Source organism: Penicillium digitatum, chromosome 2 (assembly GCF_016767815.1).
Source record: "Penicillium digitatum chromosome 2, complete sequence".
NCBI classification, from domain to species: Eukaryota; Fungi; Ascomycota; class Eurotiomycetes; order Eurotiales; family Aspergillaceae; genus Penicillium; species Penicillium digitatum.
The window spans coordinates 805,229-832,233 of record NC_089385.1 but is presented as its reverse complement, the minus strand read 5'-3'; the positions used below and the strand labels follow the sequence as shown (position 1 = coordinate 832,233).

Here is a 27,005-nt window from a genome sequence, read left to right as displayed (position 1 = left end):
GGAAAAAAGTTGTTGTTGACTCTTTAATGTGTATCTTCTTATTTTTGGTCCTCTGTAAACAAGTCAAATACTACCTACCTAATCCCGCACCCGTGGAATACCTCCGAATGATTCCGTACAAATCGCGAGAAGAAAAAACACCTAGACATGCTTGTGCGTACGCCAAATCAATCATATAACATCGTCACAAAAGGCTGGGAAAGAACAATAAAAGAACCTCAAATGGGCATCATTCCAATCATAGATTTAGATGCTTTGGCACGCGCATTCTTTCGCGAGGCAGATGATTGGCTTGTGGCACGGTCGGCCGGTTTGGCCTTTCCTGTTCGTGCGCCGACGCCTTTTCCCTTCCAACCGCCAGTGGAGCCATACTTCCGACGTGATGGTCGTTTCCCACTGGCAGGTTGCCGCTTGCGACCTTTGGAGCCCGAAGGCGCAGTGTTGGATTCCCAGTCGTCACCAGAATCATACCCCGGAGATGCTGCCGGAGGGAAGTAGCGGCTTGTGATATTTTCAGCTGCATTGCTGGGTGCGGGCGAGACAGGATTGTCGAGATTGAAGGTGGAAGCCTCGTCCATAAACAAGTCCTCGTCACTATACTCATCGCTGCTGCTGAGATTGATGACATTATGATGGTTGGGATCCGGAACAACGCCGCTGGTCTCTGCTTCCTGTGTCATTTCCAGATAGCGCCGCTTTGCATTGTCAACCAGTCCCAGGATTTGCCGGCCGTAGCGCTTAACCTTATCTTGGTCGATGCCAGGGATCGCGGAAAGCTCAGCAAGATCTACTTCGTTGTCAGCCTGGTGTTCCAGTTTCATCGAATAGTGCCTATTTACTTGAGGGGAAGGATATGCCCATATCACGTAGCACCTGATCAGAGAACGGTTGGCATCGAAGGCCCTTCTTAACGACAAGCTGTTACAACCGTCAGTTTCTTGATGGCGTACCACAAGTGTGGCGATTACTCACGTCTTGAAGCATGATTTTGGCATGCTCTTGGAAATCCTCCACAACTACACGATGCATTTGATTAAGTCGATCCAACTTCTGATCGCTGGTGATTGGAGGGCCCATCTCGTATGTGTTTGCGCGGCGAGATTTGCCGGTAATTCGAATGGGCTCAAAGCCATCACTATCCTCATCGACCGAGGTACGTGCGGCTGGAGCACTGGTATATTGATAACGGTCAAGGCGGCGGTCTTGGGCAGCTTGCACTGGAGAAGAGACCATGGTGGACTGAGGATCACTGCCTGAATTGCCAGACTTTTTCTTCTGAACGGCACCCGCGGGTTTGCTCTTGGCTTTAGCCTTGCTATTCGGCGAGGCGCGAACTTGTAGTTTCATTTTTCGCTGGCCACTCTCATACTCTGCTGCGCGACGGCCGAGAATGAGGTACTGAACAGCAAAATCACTTTTATTGATCACGTTGTCTTCAGCCAACGCGTCTTCACCCAGCAGCCGGTAAAATAGACGTTCGGCTGCTCCACGGTCGAGATTAGATCCCTTGCCATACCCCGGCATCTTGCGATGCTCTGGAGCTTTAGGCCGTTTGCAGTCTCCACGGAGTATGTCACAACAGTAGAGCACAGTCACCTTCTCCTTTGTGTTCTGGAATTGTCGCACAATCTTGATGGCCCAAGATGCCTCTTCAGTAAAGTCATGGAGCTCAAACACCAAACCGGACTTGCAGTTATCACAAGTATTGTTGCAGTCCTCCTGGCGGAAGTATTCCGCAAAATAGGCGAGGACTTGCACTCGTCTGCAATCGCTGCGGTTTTCACAGAATTGAACAACATTTCGCAACATCTGCTTCTGGCGACCTTTTTGCTGACCATTGCCATCTCCTGCATCAATCATCCGCTTCAAGGTTGCTGTGTCTTTGTAGCCGAAGTAAAGATAGCAGCCAGAACGCTTGCCATCTCGACCAGCACGACCGGTTTCTTGATAATACCCCTCAAGACTCTTTGGGATACTGTGGTGCATGACAAATCGCACATCGGCTTTGTCGATTCCCATTCCGAATGCAATGGTGGCAACAATGATATGTACTCGACCCATCTGCCAGTTCCTCTGAGCTTCTGTTTTTGCAGTTGCTGACATACCTGCATGATAAGCCTGTGCCTTGAGGCGGTACTTTGTCCGTAGATCCTCTGCAGTCTTCTCGCACGTCTTTCGCGAGAGGCAGTAGATAATTCCGCACTGATTGCGGTATGAGCTTGAAATGGTTTCCGCCATGCTGGCCAAAACTTCATCGTTCTTTCCCTTCGACCGTACCTCGTAGGTGAGATTAGGACGATTGAAACTCTGCAAGAACACTTCACAATCAGTGATTTTGAGATTGTGCATCACATCAACCTTGACATTTTCAGTGGCGGTGGCTGTCAAGGCCATGACTGGTACACCAGGGAACCTGGCTCGAACCTCTCCTAGTTCTTTGTAGTCAGGCCGGAAGTCGTGTCCCCATTGACTAACACAGTGGGCCTCGTCGATGACGAGGCGTGCTAGTCTGTTTCTTCCATGAAGCTTCTCAAGGGCTCTGATTAAGGCTTGGCTTTTGCTGAGCATCTCAGGGGTGATGTACAGGACCTCCATCCCCTCGCCACCTGCATTTGTAAGCTGGCTCATGATCCAGGACTTTTCCTCTGGGTTGGTGTCACCGTTAATCATAAATGCCTTTACTTTCAATTTTTGCAGGTGTGATACCTGATCCTCCATAAGACTTAGCAATGGAGATATCACGATCGTCACTCCCGTGGTGCTTCCGCCCGTTACCACAGAAGGTAATTGATAGCATAGCGACTTTCCTCCTCCAGTAGGCATGAGGATGAAAGTATCCTTGCCAGCAAGTGTTGCATCAATAGCTTCAAGCTGATTGGGTCGGAACCCGCGGAGGTGGAATCGATCTTTCAACACTTTCCTTACTTCTTGAGACCATGGATGGTTAGACCAGAAGGCACTATGACCGGGTGACTTCTTCGGGACAGGGGCCTTCGAAATGTTACCAGACGTCTCTGCGAAAACTTGGCGGTTTTGGCTGGCTTGCTCGCGAACGGGCATCTGATGAGCACCATCGAAGCCCTCTGCCGCCTCCAAAATCTCATCGTCACTGACATTCCAGTCGAACTCATCGAGATCCATCGAATCCAACGGCGGGGAGCCCATATTCCGAGCAAAAGAGGCTTCATAGTCATCCGGCAGATGTGTCTCTTTGGCTTCTCTGGGGCTTGTGGGGGGCAACCGCTGTTGGCCACGGGACTCTGTGTTTAAGTCGGCACGCGAAGAAGAGAATAGAGGGGGCGTCCGCGTGACTGCGTGGCCTTCGAAGGTGGGCCGAGAATTTTTCAGGTGAGGAGGGTCGGATGGACAATCGTGTGCCAACTCGAGGATTTTGGCTTTAGATAGAAGCCGAAAGATTTCTGTTTCGGTTTGTTCTAACTCAGCCTCAACTGCCCGACTCCGTGCAAGCTCTTTTGGCATGGTTGTTGGGTCTAGACCTTGTGAGATCACACGTATCAGGTTTTGCTTCAGGTCTTGTTTGCGAGAAATACTGCCCTTGTGCCTGTTTTGATGCTTTTGCAACAATTCAATTGCCTCAATTTGGGCGACAAGAGTCTTGTTCTCAGCGATCAATTCCGGGACTGGCTGACCCTCCATGGCCTGTTGATAAACAATCTCAGAATTCTTTTGTAGAGTAGATCTCAATTTTGAAATTGCATGCCCGAAGGCAATTTTCCCGAGCGCCAAAAACTTCAGAAGATCGGGATCCTTTTCCTGTGGATTGGACGGCTTCGACCAAGGGGTCGACGGGATAGGGTCTTTGGCAACTGCCCTTTTTTTTGGCTGAGTCGATGGTTGCGCATTTGGATGCGGTGCTTTGGGCGTACATTCCAATCGCGAAATCTTGGTCTCGATCTTTTCCTCATCCGCCACCGGACTCGTCTCGGGGAGTATTGGGTACAACCTCTCCTCGGCATCCAAGATCATCTTATCGGCGGCGTCTTCATTATCAGCCCAATCGTCAAAGAGATCGTCGTCATCGTCTGAATCCGCAATCACTCGTTTCCTGTGGCTCAGTTGGGCAACGGGTGAATGGTATTCAGGTCTCTTTGCGGCGCTTTGGAGATTTCTTTGAGTTCTTTGAGTTGTCTGATGCGGGATCATGGGCTGTTCCGACACAATGCTTCTGGGGGCGGGGGGTAGAGCCGCTTTCGAGGGAGTTCGCACTTTCGTCGCATGTTTCGATGGGGAAAGAAGGTCGGATGTATACTCGTCACTCTTGCGCTTCTTGCCGCGTTTCTCACGAGTTCCGCATGGGGTGCTTTCTTCTGCCCATGACCCGCGCGGCTCAACAGCCGGAATGGTATCCGAGGATAGTCTAGAAATATCAAGATCGCCCGTCAAATCAATTGATTCAATGTCATTAGGTGCAGGTGAATGGAAACTGTCTGATCGCAATGGAGTCGACTTTTGCCGGGAAAGTTTGAATGATGATAATAGTGGTTCTCGGATGGACTCTGTTCATCGTGCAGGTTGTGTCAGTGTATTAGTTTCAAATTAAAATTTGTCTGATTCGGTCAAATACCTCGAGCTATGCTTGACTGTTTTGGCGAAGCCCGTCTCTTCGCAGTTGACGGAGTACTTGTGGGGACCGTGTCATGTCGGCTTAGCATTCGAGGCTTATTCGCCGATTGGGGTAGTAATCTAGCCATTGATTCATCCGTCTCATTCTCCACGTCTTCAATGATACCATCGAGGGCCGCGAATTCGTCGGTGGGGGAAATCGATTGGTGTGATACGTAATTGTTGCGTTCAGGCAAGCTGGTTTGTGCCAGAGGGAGGTGGGGAGGTTTCCCTTGGGTTATCAGCCATTTGAGATGAGTCGCTAAGTTATTTTTCGTCATGGGGGCCTGTTGCTGTCATGGCCGTCGATCGTGATGTTTGGAGCGATGGGCAGGCACAATCGCGAAATCGATAGACGCGTCGGCACGTGAGCGGTCAAACAAAATTGATCTATCCCAGGCAAGTACGTTCAACTTAGAATTGCTCGGTAAAATTGGACTAAGAACATCAAGTTTGTATAGGAATCATCAATTTAATTTTATTTTATTATATTTACTGATCCTATATGTCAGCAAAACCCCAGTGGTGCAAGCAACACACATAGAGACGTGGAGCTGATCTGGAGGGGGGCAATCCAGTGTGGGGAAGGGCATAATTTCTGCCCCACGAAAAGAAGATAGCGAAAATTCACCTTCTGTATCCAACATTGAGCCAAAATGGCCAAAAAGAATAAGAAGTCCGCCGAGCACAAGGATCGTGTAGCGGCGAAGCAGTCAAAGAAGTCTGCGCAGAAAGAAAAGAAATCCAAAGCCAAGGGCAAGGACGCAGACAGCGATGCTGAAGACGCAGATTTAGATGCCATTTTGGCCCAGTACGCCGAAGAACAGGCCAAATTCTTGAAGGTCACCGAGGTTCATTCCGAGCCGCCGGTCCCGCGCTCGTCTTCAACCGTGCTAGCATCTCCATCGAATCGAAATGAGCTGTTGCTTTTCGGTGGAGAGTACTTTGACGGGACGCATGCCACTTTCTTCAATAACCTTTTCGTCTATTTGATTGATCGCGGCGAATGGAGGGAGGTGACTAGTCCCAACAGTCCTCTTCCTCGAAGTGGTCATGCATGGTGTCGGGGAGGAAACTCTGGGGGCATTTATATGTTTGGAGGTAATCTTGTCCTGCTAGATAAATCGCAAATTCTTTGTGTGGAGACTTACTATTAGCAGGAGAGTTCTCGTCGCCGAAGCAAGGCACTTTCTACCACTACAACGATTTTTGGCACTTAGACACAGCTACAAGAGAATGGTCCCGTCTCGAGGTCAAAGGCAAAGGTCCTCCTGCTAGAAGTGGTCACCGTATGACCTATTTCAAGGTATGTGTTTCGATTTCACCATCTGTCTTTTGAATCATAGCTCATATCGAGACAGAACTACATCATCCTCTTTGGTGGATTCCAAGACACCTCTCAACAGACTAAGTACCTGCAGGACCTGTGGATCTATGATTGCAATCAGTATACCTGGTCCAACCCCACGTTGACCATTGCGTCTCAAAAGCCCGATCCTCGCTCGTCGTTCTCCCTGTTACCGCACGAAACCGGTGCTGTTCTTTACGGAGGTTACTCTCGAGTGAAGGCAGCTGCGGGTGGTGGTAAGCAAGGCAAAGGCGGTGGTCCTCAGAAGATGGCTCTCCGGCCCATGGTGCACCAGGATACTTGGTTCTTGAGGATCACACCCCCTGCAGCTGAGGCCCCATCATCAACAGCACCCACAGTCCGATGGGAGCGACGAAAGAAGCCAGCTAATACGCCCAATCCGCCTCGTGTTGGCACTACCATGGCATATCACAAAGGCCGAGGAATTATGTTTGGTGGTGTCCATGACGTGGAACTAACTGAGGAGGGCATTGACAGCGAGTTCTTCGACACTCTCTTTGCTTGGACCACTGACAGGAACCGTTTCTTCCCTTTGAGTCTGCGACGTCCCCGCGCGCCTGGTAAAAAACAGCAGGCAAATCAAAACGCAAAGTCTAAAAATAGGGGCAAGGCGGACGAGGAAGAGCTCTTGGCAAATCTTAAAGCCCTCGAAGCTAAAGTTGGAATTCGGGACAATGACGACGATGATATAGAAACAAGCACGCCCCAACCAGAGGAGCCTGTGGAACCTGCAAAGCCCTCAGTTGTGCGCTTCGAAATGCCCCACCGGCGATTCAACGCCCAGCTGGCAGTGCAAGATGATACCTTATTCATCTTTGGTGGCACGTTTGAAAAGGGTGACCGAGAATTCACTTTTGACGATATGTATTCAATCGATCTAGTGAAACTAGACGGCGTCAAAGAGATATTCTATAGGGAGCCCGAGAATTGGAACCTCTTGAACGAAGCCGAAGACAGTGATGAGGATATGGATGACGAAGATGACGACGACGAATTGGATGAAGACGATGAGGCTGACACCGAAGCGATGTCTCTTGATGCTCCTTCGCCTGCCCCAACAGATGTAGCGGTGCCATCTATTGCGAAGGACATGGAACAACTCGAAGTTGAGGAGCCAGAAGAGCAAAATGTCAATGACAGCCGACCTTTGCCTCGGCCGTTCGAGAGCTTGCGAGAGTTCTTCAGCCGCACTTCTGAAGAATGGCAGAATATCATGATGGAAGTTGTCAAGGAGAGGGAACAGTCCGGTGAGAAGTCAATCAAGGAACTGCGCAAGGCAGCTTTCTCTATGGCCGAAGAAAAGTGGTGGGATAGCCGAGAGGAGATCATGGCTCTGGAAGATGAGCAAGAAGCCGCGGGCATTGGAGAGGTTGTTAGCATGTCGGACCGTACTGAGAACGTGGGAGGAGCTGGTCGTCGCCGCTGATACCCTCTATATATTTGCACAAAAAAATATCAAAGTGTTGAATGCTCAATTGTTTGAGATTCTAAATCTGCCTTATTAATGTTCACATGATGTTATTGCCTTAGCCCTGGGCAACCTTTGCCAACACGTCAGTTACCAGCACAAAGTCTCGCTCCACGTCGACTCGCCAATTCGAGATTGCAATACGGCAAGCAGGGGCTCCATCCCAGCTGGTACCCGAGACGAACATTCGCGAACTCTCATTGATCTTGCTTCCTAGCTCGCGGTTCAAGACCTCATCATTTGCACGAAACAAAACAGTCATAAATGTCCGATCGAGCAGTTCCGATTTGGACAATGCTTCTGGCAAGGCCGTGTACCCAGGATGCTCGAAGACCCATCCGTAGATTTTCCGGGCAAGCCTTATCTGACGCTCCAGCATTTCTTGATATCCAGATTTGCCATATGACAACAGCGATGCATAGACCGGCAACGCTCTGAATCGACGAGAATTTTCAATTCCGATGTTTAAAGGCGATGGGATGGAAGGACCCTCGGAGTTTCCAGCAGCTAGATAGGCAGCATTCGCATTTTGGAATACGTGCGATGCCACATTCGGGTGTCGAGTAAAGAAAAAGCCACAGTCGTAGGGAACGTTGAGAAGCTTGTGGCCGTCACCGGTAATCGAGTCGACCAGATCTATTCCTTCGCAGCCCTGCTTAATAGTTGAAAACTCCGGGCTATCACCAAGCACACGAGCAAAGATTCCAAATGCTCCATCGGCATGCATCCAGGCTCCGTACTTGTCGCATAGCTGGCGTATTTCTCTCAAATCCGCACCACTTGTTGCAAAACGACCGGTATTAACCTCTCCACAAGATAATACAACGATGCTGACCTTGTCTGTTCTCGCAAGTTCTTTTTGGAGCTTATCAATATCAAATCGGAGCGGGTCGTCGGCTCGGCAGATGTTGTGTACGTTGGAACGACCGATGCCTAGCACACCAGCAGCCTTCACGAGGGACGAGTGTGGCAGCGTGGATAACACTTGAACCCCAGAAAATTCCAGTGCATTCAATACCTCGAACAAGCCCTCTTCACCAACACTCTGAAGATGACAGCCCTTTCTTTGCGCCGCCTTCTGCAAAATAAACTCGCGCCCACATGCTAGGCCGAGGATGTTGCTCCCCGTGGCACCGGTAGTGAAAGTTCCATTATGCCAGATAGACCGATCTAGTTGGAAGAGGTCTAGAAGGAGACCGAGTGCGTTGTACTCCACATCGGTGACAATCGAGTGATTTGGGAGATGCACCTGGACGTTCTGGTCGTAAGCAGACACAACGTTGTCCGCGAAGAGCGCTGCCGGGGTAGTTCCGCCAGTGATGAAGCCATAGTAGTTAGCACTTAAGCTTGCTCCGTTGAATGCCGGGACAATATCATCGACAATGTGTTGCTGGACAGATTCGAGACTGGATCCTGTGTCCGGAAGTGCCAAGGGAAGAGAAGCCCTAGCTCGGACCAGGCTCTCAGTGCTAGGGAGAATGCTTGAGTCCCACCGTCCCTGAGTAGCCTTCCAAATGTCTTGATGGAATTGGTTCTGCATGGCTGAATTGTGTGTCTTGGGGGAAATCAGGCAGTCGTGCCAATTTATATCAACGCCGGGATCTCGGGGCTTGGAAAGTTAATGAGGCTCCCTCCAAGGTTCAGCTGCACCTTCAAAGAAAAGTCCTGGGTTCCTTCTAATCTAACATATAACGCAGGCGGGTCTAAATGTATGTCTTTGGATGACATCTCCAGAGAGAACGTTGAAAGCCTGGAGGGCGGGATGAGTGGGGCAAAGTTGGGGCCCGATGTTCCAACAGTTTCTGGTGACCTTGCATCCTTTGAAAGTCTTGGAAAAGATAGATGATATCGGAGCTGGGATGCCTAAAATCCGCAGGAATCCCCATTCATGGATAGAGTGGTGACTCTTGCTTGGCTGCCTTAGGTGCCGACCGAGTCAACTTGCCTCTGCCTCGGCACGGAGTACTGTCGAGGTAATCTCCAGTGCTGGTTTTGCACAGATTTTCCATCTTCCGCATGACCCCCGGTATCGCGTTGGATGTTAACTGCGCCTAATCAAACCGTACAAGTTCGGGGAGAAGGTACCGAGCAGAGAATTTATCTTGACTTCGTCTACTTGTTGCTCAGTCAACTACAAGCTCACTTTACTCTCCGAATTTACCTTGGCAATGCACAAGTTCTCCTTACTTGACCACATTGAAACACCTTATCTATGTTTTATGTCATGCTTGAATATTCCAGGGGTGCATAGCTAGCCCCGAGCAAGGAGACTCTGTCTCCTACAATGAGAACAAAACGCGTGAGACCAGTGCCTGGGATTGAGACCTTCGCTCTATTTCAATTTCAGACCAAGTCGCAGCCAGGAAGACGGAAAATTATCCACAGAACTTGACAAAGCAGTCACAAATATTACAAATTCAGTCGTGCATGTCTCAAACCAAATGTGTGCCAAGCCACATCCAATTGAGCGTATCTAAGTTCAATGATCGACGCAGATCACCCTTCTTCTGCTTGTAAATATTCCACATTCTGTCATCGCGCGTCTCCTGCGTTCCACATGAAGCCCCTGGGGTGAAGATACGCGGGGCTTGGTCCTACATCGACCGTGGTCACGTTCAAAACTTTCCTGCAACAATGGCTGCCACTTCAGTCTTCACCTACTCCGGAAGCACTCATCGTTGAGAGGGCGACAGCCATGTCTAGTCACATCAAGTTCGCAGAGGCGACCTTCGAAAAAGCTAGCAAAGACCGCATTAGGGGGCTCGGCCAGGAAAATGGGTCGGCACAGAGAGCGTCTTCTCCAGGAAGTGAAATTGTTTACCCGACAGGATGGAGGCTGATGTTTACCGCCACGGGGTATGTGCTTTGTCAAGTGTGATCAGGCTTTGGATGACGAATATTGACGATCGACAGACTCTTGATTGGATTCTTTCTATCTAATTTGGACGTCACAATTGTAAGCTCGGCTCTCACGGGCATCACCGATGATCTGGAAGGCTTCGAGAAGAGAAGCTGGATAATTACTGGATATCTGGCCACTTACACAGGTATGGTTCAAAAAAATGCAATTTAACTGTGACTCACTTTTTTTTTTTTTTAATTGGTTTCTCCCAACCCATATATCTATCTTGACATAGCTTCCCACGGTCTCTGTCTCTCTCATTGCTGATGTCGCATTACTCCCAGGGTCTATGGCAATATGGACGAAAGTGAGCGATATAGTCGGCAGGAAACAAACCACAATCGCTGCCCTTGTAATTCTCCTCGCATTTTCTATCGGGTGTGGGTTTGCTCAGACAGTTAACCAGCTGTAGGTCCAATGTAGCTCTGCCCCCTTATATGTTCAAAGGCTAACTACTGAGGCAGCATAACATTCCGAGCACTCCAAGGAATTGGGGGTGCTGGTACATACGCCTTGACAATCCTATGTGTCTACGAGATAGCTCCTAAAACGAAGCTTCCCATTTACAGCAGTCTCATGTCATTTTGTCTTGTTTTTGCATCTTTGATAGGCCCGATCATTGGGGGTGCTCTTGCAGAAGACTCGACGTGGCGATGGACTTTTTTCGTCAAGTATGTGAATGCTCAGCATCTGTGTCGAAAGACATGCTAACAAACTCACTAGTGCACCGTTGTGCGTCATTGCGATGGTTGTCATCATCGTTGCGATGCCCAAGCACTTCGGTCTTGATCAGCACACTCCTTCATTTCGAACACGAGCCTCCTATCGCTCATTTGCTAATCTCGATATACTGGGATCACTTTTGATGATGGCTGGCTCATTTTTGATAGTCGCCGTCTTGAACGAAACCAATCTGGCATTCTCATGGTCCTCGAGGGACGCAATTGCGCTCCTCGTGCTCACGGGCGTTTCCTGGATTGCTTTCTTTGCTTGGGAATGGCATATCTCAGGCATCCCGGGTAAAGACCCCATATTTCCCAAGCGTTGGCTTTTCGATCGTCCGTGGCTGGGAATACTTCTGTGAGTTCGTTTGACGTTACGATATGACTTCTTCTGATGACCACTTTTAGTTCTTCTTTTGTCATTGGCGCACCATACAACGTCGTTCTAGTATATGTTCCCCAGCAAGCCCAGCTTCTGTTGGACAAAACGCCCTTGGATGCCGGTATCTATTTGATTGGGTATTCCGCTATTGCGGCTTTTGCAGCGGCTGTTGTCAACATCGCCAGCTCTAGGGGACGTATCCCGTTTATTTATACTCTGTTCGTGGGCTGCACAGTTCACACTGTCGGAATTGGGCTTCTTTCAACCATTGCCACTTCTAGAGGCTTTCACGCAGCCGATATTGGCTACCTAGTCATTGCTGGGACAGGAATGGGTCTGACAATGGGCATCCTCGTGCTATCGACGCCATACATAGTCGAAGATAGAGACCTGGGTATGTGCTCTCCCAAGATTTCTTGAAATTTAGGTGATTGATGCGTTGACTAATTGGCCCGTCGTATTTCGTTACAGCAATTGCCACTGGTACTGTAGTCCAGATTCGCTTCCTTGGCGGTGCCATTGGTCTTGCCATTGCATCTAATATACTGAATGGCCGTCTAGCGAAGCGTTTGCGCGGTGTCATGACGTCGCATGAACTGCACCTCTTTCTTGAGAATGTGAGATTGAAAAACACTCTTTCTCCCGAAATCCAGGAGGAGGTGAAAAGTGTTCTAGCTAGTAGTTTCAATACGCAGCTGCTTGTCATGGTCGGATTTGCGGCTGCTCAGCTACCGGCGACTCTACTACTGCTAAAGGCAGGCCGGCAGCTTGCAGCCCATAAATACTCGGGGAAGAACTCAGGGTGATAACTCGTTTTGTCTTTTCACTTTTGGGAATGATTCTTTGTTTGGAACAGAATGCCAGATTTGTAAAAATGCTTTTCAGCTCCATGTTTACTCTGCCCTAGGTCAATTTGCTACATTGTATCCGTCTCAGGACATCCTATGGTCCAAACCAAGCACATCGAAATTTTGATGAGGATAGAGAGAGCATACCGTCCAGCACAAACGTAACAATAGGCGTAGCCATACACCTGGTAGTGTAGCTAATTTTAAGGCCTTCCTATTCATCCATACAACTGGGATCGATGAAAAAAACCATAACTCTCTTTATACTGGGAGTGATTGCAGGTGAACAGTGGACAAAAAAATTTGGTGCGGTTCTCCGCAAAGTGGCTTGTTACCAACGCGCTATCTGTTTTTAGTCCACATCAACATCGCAATCATGGCCGCAAAACTGATTGATCGACGATTCCATAACGTTTCAGGTCTGTAATGTCTTATTAATCGTCACTTATTAGCCCACTGGGTTCGAAACTGATCAATTTGACCTTATCTAGGCAAATTTCGGGTTTCCGAGCTGTTCTTCGATGTCCCTGTAGACTACAGCAAGCCTGCCGGGGACAAGCTGAGGCTTTTTGCACGGAGTATTAGTCGCTTGAACAAACCAATTGAGCCTGCCAAAGAAGAGGGCAAGCTTCCTTGGTTGGTCTATCTGCAAGGTGGCCCTGGCTTTGGATGTGGTGCCCCGCAGTCGTACCCCTGGGTCGAATTCATGCTCAACAAGGGATATCAAGTGTGTCAAGCCTTTTGCTTATTGACTATAGATCGATGCTCATTCATTCTCTAGGTGCTTTTTCTGGACCAACGAGGCACTGGCCTCAGTTCGACTCTCACAGCGGGGACCCTTGCCCGCCAGGGTGATGCAATCAAGCAGGCCGAGTATCTGAAGAATTTCCGTGCAGACAGCATTGTCCGTGATTGTGAAGCCATTCGCGATGTCTTGACGCAGGATTATCCGCCTGACCAGCGCCGGTGGAGTATCCTTGGACAAAGTTTCGGTGGTTTCTGTGCCGTGACTTATCTATCAAAGTTGTAAGTTCTGAAAGACATTGATTTCCAGGTCTGGAGGCTGAACAACCCGCTAATTTTCCCTAACTTTCAGCCCTGAAGGCTTAAGAGAAGCTTTTCTTACCGGTGGCCTTCCCCCTCTTACCAACGGACCGGATCCTGTCTATGCGAAGACCTATGGTGTGCTCCCCTGATCACTTGGAGTGATTTATTCGTAATGTTAACACAAAAACAGAGAAGGTCAAGGAGCGAAATGAGGCATACTACCAGAAGTTCCCCGAGGACGTGGATCGTGTCAAGAATATCATGCAATACCTGACCCAAAACAAGGTTGCCTTGCCATCCGGAGTGCTCACTCCTTCTCGCTTCCAGCAGCTGGGCATTATGTTCGGCTTCCATGGTAAGAGCCTTGACTCTGACAATAACTCTATCGAAGCTAACACAATCTAGGTGGTTTCGATAGTCTGCACGGTAAATTTTGCCTTTTCCCGTGAAGGTTGCAATCAAGAATACTAACCCGAGACTAGATATCGTCCTCAGAGTCTCTAACGATTTAGAGATGTTCGGATTCCTTACCCTGCCGACTCTTTCGGTGATTGACAATAATGGCGGCATGGACAAAAACATCATTTATGCCATTCTGCATGAATCAATCTACTGCCAAGGGTAAGGAGAAGCTTTCGGTGCCGTTCACTCTCAATGACATATCTGTGTCTAACAGTGAATATAGAAAGCCGTCACTCTGGGCTGCAGACAGGCTGCGCGCTAGCAACCCGCAATTCCAGATCAACGACTCGCTGCCTGAGATTTATTTCACCGGCGAGATGGTAAATAGCCCAACTCAGTCTAGAAAGGTGTAAACAGAAAGATCTAACACTAAATCTTACCTTCTAGGTCTACAAGGATATGTTTGAGTCCTATTCGGAGCTCGCCAAGCTCAAGGAAGCTGCTGAAATCCTGGCTACGACAGATGAATGGCCGGCCCTGTACGACGAGGCTCAACTAGCCAAGAACAAGGTGCCAGTCTATGCTGCAACTTACATCGATGATATGTATGTTCACTTTGATCTGGCCGCAGCCACTGCTGCCAAGATCAAGAGCTCCAAGCAGTTTATCACCAACACCATGTACCACGATGCGCTGCGCAGCAAGTCTGGTGAGGTCATGCGCCAGCTCTTTAACTTGAGGGAGGATACATTAGATTGATCCACATGTGCGATGTTTCATTTGATACATAGTATGGATTTTCTAGCAACACGATGAACTTGGAGCATCTGACAGTACATTCTACGGCAGTCTTTTGGAGTGTAGAGGTAAGCTTAGTCTTTCTAAATAGGTCAAAGATTGATAATAATCATAATGTCATTTCGGTATTTGATGTCTTGAAAGGTTGTTTTTTATTTCTCGTTCCTTATCCAACTACTATACTTCTAACACGAATAAGAATGCTAGGCCACTTGTGCGGCTTTGTGATGTCTTTTCAGATGAATGTAAAAAAAGCGGAAAAAAAAAGACCACACTTTATGTCAGAGGCTTGTCTATGTATTAGGTACTATCAACACGTTCTCATAGAGAAACATCCAGCGCGCCTTACCTATCACTCCTACCATGAAGCTGTTCAACGCTGGACCCAGAAAACTAAGGAGCAATCAAAAAGAGAGCCTCAAGAGGGCCTCGCGAGGCCAACTATGGGTTTCAAAAGCCTGTCAAACCCTGAAAAGATGGGAACAGGCAGCAGAGGCAAAGATACAATCTAACTAAATCCTGCACGCCAGTCAGTTGCATGGACAACACAGCGTCCATGAGGGGAGATGCGTATGATCTTTGGCATTTCAATCATCTCTAGAGAAAGATTTGTTCCTGCAGCAAGCTGATCGTTGTCTTAAACGAAGTGATCAGTTTAATCTTGTTGTCCATACTCGGTTGAAGGTACAAACCACCGTGTGAGAGGTGCCTTGAGCCGATGGTTGCATTTAAATAGGCACAGAAGCAAATTAGAGATCCTGTGTAGTTTTAAGGGCGATGTTTTGATGTGATGATCTCCCTGGCGGTGACCATGCCACCAATTTAGACAGGACAGTGGTTGAGCATTATTTAGGGCAATCCACGATGTGTCGAACCCATTCCGTGCTGAGACTTTTCTGGTTCTTTCTTTCGCTTATCTTTCTTCCTCCGTCGTCTGTCTGGCTTGTTCCTTCGTTCATCCTTCTTGAGCTGCTTCCGCATCTCATTCCTCAATTGTGGTCTTCAAGTTCCTTCAGCCTTGCTGACGTCCCTGCTTCATCATGTCAAGCTTTGGGAAGTTTCTCAATCCCGCATTCTGTGCGAATAACCAAAACTTGCCATGTCCCAATCAGGCCAACAGTGCATGTGGCCGCTGCTACCTAGTTGTGGTAAGTCTCCAATTGATCTCTTCAAATCCCCGCATCGTGTCCTAACCAAGTCAACGCAGTACTGCTGCAAAGACTGCCAAAAAGAACACTGGCCCACGCACAAAGAGGATTGTAACAACGCTCTAGCGAGGGAGACATGGAAGCCAGACTGGCACACCGAAGATCGAAATCCAACTTTCTTCGAAAACCGAGACCCTTCTGATCTGGATTCAAATGCTGGCAAAATATCGTGGTGGGGAAGCATGCCGGCATTGGATTTGCTGAAACTGGATGCAAATGAAGGCCAGGATGCATCCCCCAACATGCGTGTTCTTCTCATATGTAAGAGACAGTCCGCTCTCTAACATGTTCTTTCAACTGACACAGCTCGTAATAGCATCACATGATATTCGAAACATCGTTGAAACAATCGCTCGTTTGCCAGATACGTATTCGGGCCAGTGTGAGATGGTGATGAGTGGCATCCAACCCGGGATGTTCGAACAGAATATCATTCTTCTTTTGACAGCTTTCCATTTCCCGCCAGAAGACGCCGCTCCTATCATAATTCACTTATGGTATTCAGCTTTGATACCCTTGTCGATTCTCTCAGCGCTTCGAATAAAGCTCCTGCCGCTGATTGAAGAAGTCTGCTCCGAAGCTGTACGGAAACGTCGCCGTCGGATTTTTAAACGGGTCTTGAAAAAGAACAAAGCATCCTTACATTTAGCGCTTCTGAGGGATGAGTGGGAGCGTCTTCGAACTTCTCTTCAGTGTCCTGAACGGTTTTCCCCTACCGAGGCTACCCGCAGTCGACAAAGCGTCACGTTGGCAAACAAGAAAGTAGATGAACTCCATAGGGGTTTGTACGCCCAGCCTCGGCATTGGCGTCTTGCCACGATGAAGTTCCGCCGCGATGGAATATTGTTGCCGTTCGGGTGTTCACGCAAAGAATTTGATACTCCTAACCCGTAGGTTCTTCCAGCCCCTCGTTGAAATCCCCAGTCCACTGATTACAACTAGGGCGATTTTCTGTGCTGGTCGTTCTTGGCCTATGCCAGACTCTGCAGATCCACGCATCAGCTGGAACCTCCTGGAGGTTTGCACTGGACCGTTTACAGCGAATTATCCTGCGAAAAATGATCTGTACGGTAGGCTATTCATCTACCTCCGAGAGACTCTCTTGGGTTTCTGCCGTCAACTTTCGAAGCAGGAGGTTAAAATTCGAGTTCTGTCTATCGACCCACTGAGTCTACCGGGATATCTCAAACGGCAACCCGGAGATCCAGGGTTCGATAGAATTGAGTTAATCTCATCATCTGAGCCTCTCCCCTCCCCTACTTTCTACTTTCGAGTTCAAGTGTGTTTTGAAGACAATGCTAATTCGACATAGACCTACATCACTGCAGAAAAAGACGTGCTTGGGATTGACGCCACCCTCGCCATATTTAGCCCGCTGCTGAAGCCGAAGATTCTAAACCCAAAGGCCATGCTTCTTGTCCTCTTTGTCTGTGATATTGAGGACATGTGGAGTAGGGACACACTGGACCAGGACGTCGCCCGTGCAACAAAATACCTCTCTGAACCCGAGACAACTGATGACAATGACGCCGACCTAATTAGAAATAGGAGAGCAAGCTCTTTTTTCAGCAACGTCAGCAAATCGTTCGATTTATACAAAAAGTCCACAGGGTTTGGCACACTCACAAGAAAATATGGGTTGAAGATGAGAGGCAACAACACAATTGTGGCCCACTGGCCAATGCGACCTGGAAAGAACGCACCTCAAGAGGTATTTGATATCCTGGAGGCATCCGGCGCCTCTGGCTATGAGCGGTACGTCGAGTGGGAATGGGCATGATACCTTGCAAATGCCTGTGAACTACCCAGCATTCAGCTAGCAGGTGTGCATGTATCTAATTTCTTGTCCGTCGATTCACAAATAGTATCATCATTGTTCAACTATGTGTTCATCAAGCGAGCTATCCTCTCTCCATATCCTTACAATAACCAATTTCTCCCACCCAGCCTGCATCCCACTCGACCCCGCCGTCTCAACCTGCCAACCACCCCATCCACGGATGCGATCCATGACCTGCTCGGGCCGATTCTGTTTGCAGAGCAAGACGTACGCCACGCCACGCACCGACAGCACACCGGGAATAGCATCAAGCAGCCTATCCGTGGTTTCCATACCGTCCGCTCCACCCGCATACGTCAAGGACAAAAAGTAGGAGTCATTATCGAACTTGGCAGAGCGAGACATGGCCTCTGAAACAGCAGGATCATTTTCCGCCGCAGAAGGCAGACGCGGTAGATCCTCAGTCGGGACATAAGGTGGATTGAAGAGGAGAACATCCACACTGCCGGGGCGAAGAGGTGCACACAGATCGGCTGTCAATGAAGCGATGTGAACCGATCGAGGAGATGGCTGTTGCTCTGCCTGGATGGCTGTCATAGCGGTCTTCCGTGTTGCGATGCAAGCATTGCGGTTCACATCAGTGCCTAGTGTGAGAAGATCGCGTCGGCCAAAGATATGTTGAGACTGTGCAGCTGTGAAAGCTAGCACAACGCCAGAACCTGTACCTACTTCGACGACTAGTGGTGATGTCTGGTTCTTTGGGAATCGTTCAGAGAGCCATTTTGATTCCGATGCTGATGACAATGTATCTAGAAAGAGATATGAGTCCTCCGATGGCTCGTAGATGGTGTCAAAAGACACATGTGAAGTATCTGGCGTGGGAAGCATGGAGTATATGTTTCAAGCGTTGCTTCTCGGAAATTCAAGGTTTATCGACTCTGTTTTGGAGACAGTGGGGTTATCTCGAGATTGTATGTTGAATGCGCGACTTTTCGGTTTGAGTCGACCACCAAATTCAGGAAAAAATCAAGCTCCAATCCAAATGCAATATCCAATGGGAAGCAATATCAAAAAGATCCGCAACTGGCAGAGAAGGGAAATCCAGAATCTTCAATGCCGAGACATCCCGACCCGTTGATTCGCGCGTTCTCCTCGCCGCCTTTGCCTCGAAAATCCCCGGAAATTATGTCATTTCCCCATCTTCCCTTCCCTAAAACCACAAAGATCCAACATGCGCATCGCTCAGCGTTTACTCATGGCCACGCCGGCCTCAATCGGCTCAAAGTCCAGCCTCAGCGAGGCTCTTGCTCTCCTGCCGCCGCTACAGCTTTACCGGCGTATTCTACGCGTCCATCGCAAACTCGATCCCGAGATGCGCGTCTTGGGCGATTCTTACGTGAAGAATGAGTTCCGTGCGCATCGGGGTGTGGAGAATCCGTTGCATATTGTATGTTGATTCTTGTCCTTGGTGTGGTTATCCCATATCGAAGAGAAGTGGAAGAGAAGAGGAAAGCCTTCTAGATGCAGTCGCTAACACGAGCAATGATAGATCGGGTTCTTGACTGAGTGGCAGCTATATGCGCAGAAGTTGGAGGGTGATCAGTGGGCAGGAGATAAGCTGGACCAGGCCAAGTTGGATAAGATGAGTGGTATGTTCTTGAGTGCTGGTTGAACTCTGGCTCGGGTGATCAAATTGCTAAACGTTGGGTTTCATTGCAGATCAGCAACTTGGACAACTACTCGAGCTTATGCAGGCCCTGAAGAAGGAGGGAGAAGGAGAGAGTCAATGAGTTCTCGATTGATCGTATTGGACCGAGGCTGACGCCATCACCCCGAGAGTTGGTGATGTGAACCTTCAAAATGAGGTCTCGGCTGCCAAATCAGTCTAAAATGACCCTCGAATGCAGAGCATTTTGGTCTCAAGACAGTCAGAAGTGCTTGGGAGGCTCCCGCCGGGAGATGCAGGCATCTCCCATCCTCCCACCAGCCCATATGTACATACTAGGTGTAGGAATAGAAGAGACGAAGTTTTTACTTGGTTTAACACAGTTAACGATTCAGGTCCGCGCCCAATTCATGCACTGTTATGGAGTGCGGTCTTTCCATGACCATGCCTGGGAACATTGTGAAGTGCGGAGCAACTCAGACACCTATGTTTCGCATGTCCGGGGCCATGGACGAGAACATTTCCACGCACCAAAAGCAATTCAGCCCTAGATCTATTTATCATGTGATAGCACATAACAGAGGAACAATCAATGACAAGCCAACTGTGTACTTTAGCTTCAGTGGAGAACGCCCTACCAATGACAAGCTGACTCATATAAAATCGGCTGCCGATGCCGAAATGGAGATGGAGAAGAGGACATATCAATCGTCAAATTCCCTTTTAACCACTCTCCAATTTTTCCTAGTGACATTTTTTATCACACTTCATCCATATCCTCATTCTTCTATCAACCTACAAATCTCCAAAAACCCCTCTTCCATCCACCATGCCCTCCATTCTGGAAGACCCCTCGACCCGCAATCCCCCACCAAGAGCACACACAGATGCAGCGCCGACCCTAACAGCAAGGAAAATCACCCTGCCCAAGTTCTCCTCGGCGCCAATGACACTTTATCCCATCACAGGCGGACCTCAAACTGTCCCCAAGGACCTGATCAGATTCCTACACGAGGAATTCACCACGGAGATTCTCCGCGGCGGGACATACCCGATGGAGCAGCCGATGGCACTGGACCAATTCGCAGATTATTGGTTCGGGACGTTTGCGGCTTTGGCGATATTGGACGACGAGGGTGAGGGTTTAAGGGAGGGGAGGGATTGGGAGAGGGTTTGTTTGGGCACCTTTTATATCAAGCCTAATTATCCCGGTATGGGGCTTCAAACCAACCTCCATGGGCAGCAGAAACCACACTAACTCAGATAGGCCGCTGCTCCCACATCTGCAATGCAGGCTTTCTCGCTACCACCTCTGCACGTGGCAAGGGCGTTGGACAGGCTATGGGCGAAACGTATCTGGAATATGCACCGAGACTAGTACGATCCTTCGCACTTGGCAGCCGTTGCCTCTATCGGGTATAGGACACGCGTGACTAACTCCTTTGATAGGGATACACATATTCAGTCTTCAACTTGGTCTTCGCCAATAACCCGGCCTCTATCCGCATATGGGAGAAGCTAGGGTTTAGCGTTATTGGACGGGTTCCCAAAGCCGCGCGGTTGGCGAATAGCGAGGACTTGGTGGATGCATTGATATTCGGACGTGAGCTGGGAAATTAAAATGACATGTCTCAGTTATAGTTTGAGACATCCATCTATGTTTCATATAAGGATCGCCGTTTGGAGTATATAGGATCATGTTGTTCCGAATGACATACGGCCAAGAACATATGACATGTGGCAATAATTTGCCTGAAAATGAGTCATCTCATTTACAGGACCAAAGCATGACTACATGAAACTCCCTACTCCATACAAGGAGCAAAATCCACATGGAGAAGAAACGGATGGTAATCAAAGAGACTCAAAAGAGAAAACAACTGGGAAATGAAATGACCCCCACGCTAAGACCATACCATGCAAACAATAGGGATATCACGCAAAACATGACTTGTCAAGATGATGGCTCCGCTTCACACTGACTAAAAACCGATTTGGAAACCGAGATCGAACCGATGGGGAAGAGGGGAAAATGAACAAGTGAAAAACAAACAAACAAACAAACCGAACAGGGTCGTAGAAATGTAGAAGTCGAGGGATAAGGAGGATAGAGTGAGAGAGAGGTAGAGAAGGTGATGAGGGCCATAGGCGACATAGGAGGGCGAAGGAAACGGTGCAAACTATACAACTTAGTTGTGGCGCCACCGTGGACGCGAATCCACCGGCTTTGCCTGCTCCTTCTCCGTTCGCTTAGGAAGCGGGAGTAGACTGGCTCGCCGGCCGCTAGAATGGCCTAGCGATGTACCTGGCCGTGAGGATTTTCTTGGGCTCTCCATCCCACCTGGGGCTCCTGACACACTGCGACTGAAAGTTGTGGACGGGCCCGCAAAGCTCTGCCGACTGCGAGGTGTGCTTGACATCCCTGCTGGTCGATGGAGCCCGCTGTACGGAGGTGGGTCGAGGAGCGAGGACCGCGATGGTGTGGGAGATAGCATGTTCCGATGGGGACTCCGAGAACCAAAGCGGCTCGAGACGCGACTGGCTGATCGAAAACCGCCGGAAATCGGAGATGCAGATGTCTCTCGTCGGAGAGAATTGGAGAAGGACATTGTAGATGATGGCCGGGATGTGCGGGCGACTGGTGCGGAGGACTTCCGCAAGCTCGAGTTGTAAAGGTCATTCAAGTTCGTACTGGCGTTCCAGCGCGGGCGATTAGAAATTGTAGATGGCGGCGCTGGGGTACGAGAACGAGCAGGGGTCGGTGTGAAAAAGCTTGAGGACCTGTGGGATGGGGTTGGAGACACCAAGCCCGTGGGTTGGGGAATGGAGGACTTTCGACCGGTGTGAGTCGCTGTAGCCTGCGGCAAGCTAGAATAACGACGGTTTGGGGGCATAGTCGAGCGGGCTGTGGAACTGCTGACTGAACTGTCGCGACGGCCGGAGTTGCCCATGGGGGTTGAGGCGCGCTTGCATCCGTTGCCGGCCATGACGACGGACGACGCAGGCGAGCTTCCTGGGGTCTCGATGGCACTGCCTGTGGCTGGACTGTCCACTGTGAGGATGCTGGAGATCGAGTCGCGTAGCTGGTGGCCCTTGGTAATGTGCAGGTCTTCGAGTGATGTATCCATTACCTTGGTGCTGGCCTTGAGGGCATCCGTTCGGGATGTCATGTCAGATAGCAGACGAAGAATCTCCCCGTTGACAGTCAATCGGTCGTTAATACCCTTTTGAATGATGGAGACCACACGCTCAATAGCAGGAACATAATGCATTTTCTTCGCCTCGTAGTTTTCAATGAGCTTGGTTAGAGATGAAGGGTTGTGCACCTGCATGCCAGTTTCCAGACCGTCTTGAAGCTTTCCGATGCTACGTTCAACCGATAGAAACATCTTTTGTGCCTGAGCTCCGGCATTGCGGAAAACCAGGATCCACTTGTCTTCTGCCAACTCTTTCAGGAGAGCTTCAGCATCGGTCTCAAGAACTTTGTAGCTCTTCTCCAACTGATTTCGCCGGTCCTCAATCTCCTCACATGCGCTCGGGAAAATGTTTTCAGCACGTCCTTGGAACATTGATAGTCGCATGGGCAAAAACTCCAAGGATGCCTTCAAGGGCTGCATACGAGCAAAGATAGCCATGAGGTTAGAGTGACTGGTGTCATCCTGCGGTGTTTTGATAACGGGGGTGCCAGATGTCGAGGTCAAGAGAGGCCCAATACTCAGACGGTTTTGCGTATGTCCACGGGCCTTCGCAGGAGACTCTTCCACGATCGTCTCCAGCTCATTGATGTCAAGGCCACCGCTGGTATCGCTCGTGTCCATTAACGCCTGATGTCGCTTTTCTTCCATCTCAAATATCAGCCCGCTCAAGTTGTCAATTTCCACACCCACATCGCCCAACACGTTCGACCAAAGCTCTTCCCACTCCATTGCCAATTCAACCTGTTCCTTAATGCCTTTCAGCTTTGTCTTGATCTGAGTCCAGTTTTGCAGAATGCTTTCCATCTGGCTCACAATAGTCTTTAAGTTGTCCACGTCCACGGTGGCGATGTCGTCTCGAAGTTGGACATTCTCAATAGCCCTAACGTACACATTGACCAGGCACTCGAACCGCGTGATGGCTTTATCGACTTCGTCTAGCCCTTCCCGGCCACCAGCCGCAGCCCATTCCACGTCGTCTTCAGAATCTAAGCCGTTCAGCACATCTGAGGCCTTCTTGATCCAGATTTGAATTTGCTCTGCAGCGCCGTTCAAGGCCCGCACTGCAGACAACGCCGTGGCAATGTTTTCAATGCTGGCCTCGAGCGAGGCTGGTTGTGGGAGAGGAATGGAGGTCAGCTGCGAGAGCTGGTTACTGAAGGATGCACGGGAGAAAGAGTAAATTGAGTCTGCGCGCTGCAAACCCATTGGGTTGAAATATGATTGCGAGTTGGAATTGGATGAAGAGCGCGAGCGCACGGCGTCGGCGGGAGGTGAGTCTTTAGGAGGTGGTTTCAGAGTCGACTGCTCTTCAGCGGACTGCTCTTCAGTGGACCGCTCTTCAGTGGACCGTTCCTCTCTCCGTGCGGTATCGTCGACATATTTTTCGAAGTCGGTCCGGGCATCTTGAGTATTATTGGCGGGTTGGAGGTTGGGCATGGGGGCTGCGCGCAACTGCGCAAGAACCGGCTCTGCAACAGACATGGACGTGGGTGGGCTGATCTGTTCCATGGGCTGGGCGGTCTCCGGAACCACAATGGTGGGCGGAGTGGGCAGTTCAGGACCGTCCACAACTGCTTCGGATGACTCCAGGCCTTTTCTTTGCACGTCTACGATCTCTCGGGGGGTATCTTGCTGGGGTAGCTTGACCCGTTTCAATGTGCCCCGCTTGTACTCTTTGGTTTGTCTGGGTGATATGTTCATTCGATTCCACGCCTGGCCTTTCCTCTTTACCTTGATCGAAAGGTCTTGGTGAAGATTGTCAAGCTCCTTTAGGTGCTCTTCGGGGATCCGACCGACTGCATTGGCATTCCGGTTCTGCGCTGCGGATCTATTACTGCCGTCCAGCAGCTTGACGCGAGCCGCGAGGGCGGGAGAGAGTCGGCGGAGGATCGATGTTCGGCCAGCGCCGGTCGGCTCAGCAGGGACAGATTCTTCTTCGTTGTTGTTGTTGCTGCTCCCCAAGCTCCACAGGGATGATTTGGACTTTAGGCGTCGGGAAACGGAGGCGCCGGAGTCATTTGGAGACACAGATAGCGCGGGGGTGAGCGACGGCGGCGATGTTGATGTTGTGGACGTGTCGGGGGAAGGCGTCGCGAGGTTGGTCGCAAGAGTTGAACTGTCGGCTGTGGCATGCATGGAGACAGACCCTGGGGGAGGGGGGGGGGATTAAAATAATCAAAGGACCAAAGGATATGGTTCAGACAGGGATACAAGGAATGTTTCGTCTTGTTCGGCACTCGGGAACAGGGATTGCCGTTCTCGCAGATTAGTGGCTTTTTTTGGCTGTTCAAGGGTCGGAGAAAAATGCTGCTACATGACCCAGAAACAATTGAGATTCTAAATGCAGAGTCTCATGAACTTGAGGGGGTTATCGGGCAGCAAGTGTTGAAACAGATGAAAAGAGGGATACAGTGGCCAGTATGGGCCGGTTTACTTTGCAGAATGGGGTACCTCCAACGTCATACTGCTAACTATGGGGACCGATGTACCTCTGGTATGTAATTCAAGGGGATCAGATGAAATCTTTTTCACATTTTGGATTGATTTCTTTTTTTGGCTTCATTTGGTTTCAGTTGACTTTTGCTGTTTCTACAATTCTCCGTCGGTGTGTATGTATATCAACCCAACTCCTGAACGGTTCTCTAACAATGATTACAACTGTATCCTGCACATCCAGCACAAAAAAAACTATTGCCGAAGGGAGCTAGTCCCTTCGCTGTACATTTGGATCAGCAACCGTATCGCCTAACGCGGACTGAACAACACAGCAGTAAGACACCAGGGGATGAATGTTCAAGGCTTCAGCCGGATGATGCATGTATGCGTCTATAGAATGAAACAAGAATGAAATGCATGATAAATACAATTCTCAAAGAGACCGGCAATCAAGAATCAAAAAATTACTAAAAATTAGATAGAGGCGGGCAGAATAGTCGGCGACAATTCAGGGGTATCGTATCAAGTGCCCAGAAGGATATTAAAAGGAATATAAAAAAAAAAGAAGGAAATCGAGATGCAAACATGAACTTCCAACACTTCAATGCTTCAAACGTTGTCCTCAAATCAAGCCAGCACTCGGCGGTCGCCCAGGGTTAGCCGCCTGCCAATCGCGCACCAGCTCTTCCCGAACGGTTTTGCACCAAGCCAGCAGTGCAGTATCGAATTTCTCCCAAGCTGGAGGGCCACTATTTTGTACAACCCCCGTAACATCAACATCCAGCCGGAGTTCCCATCGGAGTTGGGCAGCTTTTAACCAGAACTGAAGATTCTCAGTCTGCCGATATGGCTTGGCAATGTCGAGGTGGTAAGCCGTGATCTCACCGAATGGGCGTTTTGACCTCTTGATCGCAAGGTTGTGTAACTGAACCAGGGCACGTCCGTCCCGGAACCGATCAAGAAACGCCGTGGGAAGGGAGTCACTGGCAGCCTCCTCAACCGGTTCCCAAGTCGGCAAGGAGTCACCACCAGGCAACAAACTGCGCAGGAAGGACTCCTCGCGTAAGCGCTCTCGGCCTCTCCAATCACCGGTAGCCCAGTCCCAGTTCTGCCGCTCTTGGGCTTCAAGGTCTTCTAGCTCTTTCTCGCGGGCTATCATGGCTCGCGCAGACACGAACCACCCCTGAATCCGTCCACGTTCCTCATCTCGTAGACCGCTGGCAAAATGCCGTGCAGCCCATCGTTTCAGAACTTCCAGAACATCTAACAGTTCCGAGCGGATCTCCCGTTCACTCTTTATTGATGCTAAGCGCTCTGGGTTCTCGTGGGTGGTGTAGTAGATCTTGGCTGCGCGGATTGCATTGGTAACATCATCCAGGATGCACATGCCTTGCGCTTCCTCCTTATTCATCGGGACCACCACCTGCCGGGTTTGAAGGTCGTCGGTTGTCTCGGGGACATCATCCGGAGAAAGACTAGCCCGGATGATGGGGCGAGGAGGAGGCTCTGCGCCATTTTTAATTGCCTCGATATTAGTCTCCGCCTTGTCCAGCGCGGCTGTAAGTTGTCGGCGCAAGAACATCAGATCTGGCGGAGGGGGGATGTGGTGCGTTTTGACGCTGTAGGTGCTGACTGTAGGCGGCAGCATTACCTCTGGGTCCTCGTCCTCGCATTCACCCTCCACCAGGGCCTCATCCACGTGTCGTTGATTGGGGGTGATTAGGACTTGGGGCACGTTATTCTTGTTCTTCATGTCCTTTTTCCACTCGCGGCTTCTCCCGGTCTTTCCATCCAGTAAGCCCGTTCGGGCAAAGTAGTATTGTAGGTGGGCGATACTGCCAAGACTCATGACACTATCGCGGTGGCGGGCTGATTCTGCGAACTCGGCACCAAATGCACGGGTATATCCATGGCGAGAGGATGTTACTGACACGGATGATCTGGCATCAGCGGAGGTGCTGGAGGAGGTGGAGCGGGAGGACCCGGAGGAAAATGTGCGGCCTGGAGAGGAATACGAGGAGATAGCTGCTGTTGCTGGAATAGATGGTGACGGCGAGGAGGCCCGGAAGGGTGCCACCTTAAAATCCATGGACCGTCGGGGCGTGTCCATCTTGTTTGAAGTTGAAATTTTCGGTGTGTGCCGTTTCACCGGGCCAA

At 49.8% G+C, this 27,005-nt stretch overlaps 11 protein-coding genes across 11 annotated transcripts; 6 read left to right on the top strand and 5 right to left on the bottom strand.

Moving 5' to 3' along the window:
* Positions 1–218: 218 nt before the first annotated feature.
* On the bottom strand, positions 219–4,904 carry Pdw03_6369 (RecQ family helicase MusN; the record flags this gene model as incomplete). The annotated part of the gene is made up of 6 exons (XM_066101325.1): positions 219–787; positions 840–918; positions 973–2,645; positions 2,707–2,722; positions 2,926–4,517; positions 4,586–4,904. 6 exons carry the CDS (start codon positions 4,902–4,904, stop codon positions 219–221), a joined length of 4,248 nt encoding a protein of 1,415 aa, XP_065956408.1.
* Positions 4,905–5,279: 375 nt separating this feature from the next.
* On the top strand, positions 5,280–7,418 carry Pdw03_6368 (Kelch repeats protein, putative; the record flags this gene model as incomplete). The annotated part of the gene is made up of 3 exons (XM_014680077.1): positions 5,280–5,724; positions 5,784–5,929; positions 5,985–7,418. The coding sequence occupies 3 exons, from the start codon at positions 5,280–5,282 to the stop codon at positions 7,416–7,418; spliced, it is 2,025 nt and encodes a 674-aa protein (XP_014535563.1).
* Positions 7,419–7,518: 100 nt separating this feature from the next.
* Positions 7,519–9,000, bottom strand: Pdw03_6367 (Tyrosine decarboxylase, putative; the record flags this gene model as incomplete). The annotated part of the gene is made up of 1 exon (XM_014680078.1): positions 7,519–9,000. One exon carries the CDS (start codon positions 8,998–9,000, stop codon positions 7,519–7,521), a length of 1,482 nt encoding a protein of 493 aa, XP_014535564.1.
* Positions 9,001–10,155: 1,155 nt separating this feature from the next.
* Positions 10,156–12,272, top strand: Pdw03_6366 (Sucrose/H+ symporter, plant; the record flags this gene model as incomplete). The annotated part of the gene is made up of 7 exons (XM_066101324.1): positions 10,156–10,316; positions 10,374–10,507; positions 10,647–10,770; positions 10,827–11,033; positions 11,086–11,442; positions 11,493–11,860; positions 11,938–12,272. The coding sequence occupies 7 exons, from the start codon at positions 10,156–10,158 to the stop codon at positions 12,270–12,272; spliced, it is 1,686 nt and encodes a 561-aa protein (XP_065956407.1).
* A 418-nt stretch (positions 12,273–12,690) lies between these two features.
* Positions 12,691–14,522, top strand: Pdw03_6365 (Proline iminopeptidase; the record flags this gene model as incomplete). Its single annotated transcript, XM_014680080.1, has 9 exons — positions 12,691–12,733; positions 12,806–13,041; positions 13,096–13,340; positions 13,411–13,496; positions 13,552–13,716; positions 13,767–13,787; positions 13,844–13,982; positions 14,047–14,143; positions 14,211–14,522. 9 exons carry the CDS (start codon positions 12,691–12,693, stop codon positions 14,520–14,522), a joined length of 1,344 nt encoding a protein of 447 aa, XP_014535566.1.
* A 1,079-nt stretch (positions 14,523–15,601) lies between these two features.
* Positions 15,602–17,119, top strand: Pdw03_6364 (Zinc finger, MYND-type; the record flags this gene model as incomplete). The annotated part of the gene is made up of 5 exons (XM_066101323.1): positions 15,602–15,709; positions 15,769–16,030; positions 16,086–16,659; positions 16,712–16,839; positions 17,082–17,119. The coding sequence occupies 5 exons, from the start codon at positions 15,602–15,604 to the stop codon at positions 17,117–17,119; spliced, it is 1,110 nt and encodes a 369-aa protein (XP_065956406.1).
* Positions 17,120–17,307: 188 nt separating this feature from the next.
* Positions 17,308–18,437, bottom strand: Pdw03_6363 (Methyltransferase small; the record flags this gene model as incomplete). The annotated part of the gene is made up of 5 exons (XM_066101322.1): positions 17,308–17,328; positions 17,396–17,443; positions 17,694–18,193; positions 18,279–18,286; positions 18,352–18,437. 5 exons carry the CDS (start codon positions 18,435–18,437, stop codon positions 17,308–17,310), a joined length of 663 nt encoding a protein of 220 aa, XP_065956405.1.
* Positions 18,438–18,780: 343 nt separating this feature from the next.
* Positions 18,781–19,339, top strand: Pdw03_6362 (Complex 1 LYR protein; the record flags this gene model as incomplete). The annotated part of the gene is made up of 3 exons (XM_014680084.1): positions 18,781–18,996; positions 19,099–19,198; positions 19,269–19,339. The coding sequence occupies 3 exons, from the start codon at positions 18,781–18,783 to the stop codon at positions 19,337–19,339; spliced, it is 387 nt and encodes a 128-aa protein (XP_014535570.1).
* Positions 19,340–20,044: 705 nt separating this feature from the next.
* On the top strand, positions 20,045–20,835 carry Pdw03_6361 (GNAT family acetyltransferase, putative; the record flags this gene model as incomplete). Its single annotated transcript, XM_014680085.1, has 3 exons — positions 20,045–20,426; positions 20,483–20,592; positions 20,665–20,835. 3 exons carry the CDS (start codon positions 20,045–20,047, stop codon positions 20,833–20,835), a joined length of 663 nt encoding a protein of 220 aa, XP_014535571.1.
* A 569-nt stretch (positions 20,836–21,404) lies between these two features.
* Positions 21,405–24,548, bottom strand: Pdw03_6360 (Karyogamy protein, KAR9; the record flags this gene model as incomplete). The annotated part of the gene is made up of 2 exons (XM_066101321.1): positions 21,405–23,159; positions 23,226–24,548. The coding sequence occupies 2 exons, from the start codon at positions 24,546–24,548 to the stop codon at positions 21,405–21,407; spliced, it is 3,078 nt and encodes a 1,025-aa protein (XP_065956404.1).
* A 922-nt stretch (positions 24,549–25,470) lies between these two features.
* Pdw03_6359 (KAR9-domain-containing protein) lies at positions 25,471–26,958 on the bottom strand (the record flags this gene model as incomplete). The annotated part of the gene is made up of 1 exon (XM_014680087.1): positions 25,471–26,958. One exon carries the CDS (start codon positions 26,956–26,958, stop codon positions 25,471–25,473), a length of 1,488 nt encoding a protein of 495 aa, XP_014535573.1.
* Positions 26,959–27,005: the final 47 nt, after the last annotated feature.